This window comes from Eschscholzia californica, unplaced genomic scaffold, assembly GCF_041429995.1.
Source record: "Eschscholzia californica isolate CP2 unplaced genomic scaffold, dmEscCali1.0.p SCAF_3, whole genome shotgun sequence".
NCBI classification, from domain to species: Eukaryota; Viridiplantae; Streptophyta; class Magnoliopsida; order Ranunculales; family Papaveraceae; genus Eschscholzia; species Eschscholzia californica.
In genome coordinates this window covers 6,232,338-6,234,763 of record NW_028238420.1, presented here as the reverse complement: position 1 = coordinate 6,234,763, position 2,426 = coordinate 6,232,338, and the positions used below count along the sequence as shown (strand labels likewise).

Sequence of the window (2,426 nt, the reverse complement as noted above, 5' to 3'; positions counted from 1 at the left end):
TTATTTTAATATTATTATTGTTGTTTAATCACACGATGGACTTCAAATGTCTCTTGTTTTTGTAAAGACATTTTGGGCTCCAAATTTGTCCCAAATTCTTCACAAATCCATCAAACTAAGAAGTCTACCAAAGTCTAGGACATTTTGTCTATAATCGAATGCCTCAGACTTTCATAGACTCTCAAATGTCGGGATTTAAATGCCTCAGACTTTCGAGGACTTTTAAATGTTTTGATTTGAATGCCTCGGACTTTCGTAGACTTTCAAATGTCCGGATTTGAATGCCTCAGACTTTCGCGGACACTCAAATGTCCGCGAAAGTCCCAATCCACTACCCCCTTAGATTTATTGTTAATTTTTATTGAAGTCATTATACTTAAGCATTATTTATTAAATGATCCTTATAACGCTCTCCTTAGACTAATTTGGTAAAGGAATAGCAAATACATAAATTGACATTTTTAACGCGCTGCCTATCCCAGATATCGTTCTTCTTATACCAAATACCTAGTATAGTATAGAAAATAAGTAGTTCAGTACTTCATTAATACTTTGAGACTTTATTAATACATTAAAAGAAGTTGTTTTCTTCTTATTCTTCTTCTTCTTTCACAATATATACTATACTTAATTTCTTACTTTATCTGCGACGGTCGTCTGAACGCGCTAAGGCGAGACGACGGGTATGTTGCCTCGCTTCATGCCCCGAACAACATAACGTGTACCAAATACCAAAAAAAAAAAAACGAAAAAAATATTTATATGTAAATACTAGTATAAGACTCCACTTTCTCATCAAAAAAGAAAGTATAATACTCCACTATTAAGGTACCATGGACCCACGAAAGTACATCCTAAGGGTGGACCCCATATAAGTTTTGTATTCCTTCAACATCATCACTTGTCAGATCAACTTTTTTCGTCTTTGTTACAAGGGTAGGGTACATAATTGATTCTTCTACAGACGAGTGGCCTAATCCAAGTAAATGCCCAATTTCATGAACAGCTACTGATTCTAAATCAACGGCTACTGGTGAAGGAGATTTAGTAACATCACCTTCAGCAACCCAAGTTTCAGCTCCATCTAAATGGAAACGTCCATCTGTTGGAGAAAAAGCGTGGGCCAGCACTTTTAAAACCCCATCGAACGAATTCCCGTCACCGTGATCTCCTGTGTAAAAACCTATTTTGAGGTCAGCTGCATCATTGTATTGGGTCTCTAAGAAAGTTAACGGCGTTACTTCTGACCAACGTTGAAAAGCACGAGAGATAACGAATTTAAAAGAATCCGTTAATTGATTATCTGGGTCAAAGGCGTACGAAAGTTGACGGTTAGATGGAGTCCATTTAGGTTTCCCGGGAAAGAAACCAAAGTGAGCAACTGTGTGTAGTTTACTATTATGCCCCTCTTTACCAGAATTCATAGTACTAGAACCGTTGATTATATCTGCTACACCACATCTTGGCAGTTGAATTTGTCGCATAGTTGATTCATCAAGAATTCCAGTTGGATTAAGATTGAAATTGATTTGGTAGGTTTTTAGAGCTGATTCAAAAGAATCATCAAATTCATCAGTGAAATTCGATGGCGTATGTGGGATGTAACCGAATTTGTGAAAGTATTGCTTTAATTTGGCTAGTCCTTCAGCTTGATCACCTACACGAGATCCAGTGAATTTTTTGTAAGAATCCCAAACTGGGGAAGTTGAATTGGAGAAATGGGCATAAGAAATGGGTAATGTAGAGAGAGAAATTACAAGAATTGTAGAAATCAATTGATAAGTTCTCATGACTCTGTTTTAGAGAGAGATTTAGAGAGAGTGGGAGAAACTTTGGGTTGATTGAGAAACTTTGGGTTGATTTTATAAAGAAATAAGAAGAGGACTTGATTGGTTCAAATTCTATGGGATTGCTCTATTTCTTCTTAGAAGCAGGGTTCGATAGGTATATGGAACGACGTGAAAAAAGGGCTTAGGAAAAGTCGAAGTTGTGATTGATTGTTACTTCAAATAAGTACAAGAAGTTCTAGACTTTGAAAAGTTTGAGTCTTTTAGATGTAATGGGGTATAGCCGTATCCGTAGGGCACGAAAATTTCTAGATTCATGTTACGCGGTTATCGTTAAATACTTTAGTTATTTACAGATATTCAAGTAGTAAAAATATATATTAAAATAATAAATTGTAATTTCTAAAATAATAATAATGGAGATTATATTGGGTTGTTTGGAGAGAGAAAAGAGGAAAGAGAAAAATATATAATCGTGTTTTTTAGGAGAGAGAGAGAGAAATATCGTGAGAAGTTATAGGAAATGGATAGTTATTTTGACTTTGAAATATCTATCTTTTAAAGACTAACGGTTAAGATACATAAATAAGAAATGAACGTCCGAGATTTGTAGATGCAAGTTATGACATGACAAAATAA

The 2,426-nt window shown here is 35.1% G+C and overlaps 1 protein-coding gene across 1 annotated transcript; it reads right to left on the bottom strand.

The window, feature by feature from the left end:
- Positions 1 to 518: 518 nt before the first annotated feature.
- LOC147548004 (metalloendoproteinase 3-MMP-like) lies at positions 519 to 1,844 on the bottom strand. The gene has a single exon (XM_086672627.1). It carries the CDS (start codon positions 1,788 to 1,790, stop codon positions 855 to 857), a length of 936 nt encoding a protein of 311 aa, XP_086528753.1. The 5' UTR covers positions 1,791 to 1,844; the 3' UTR covers positions 519 to 854.
- Between the last annotated feature and the right edge of the window lie 582 nt (positions 1,845 to 2,426).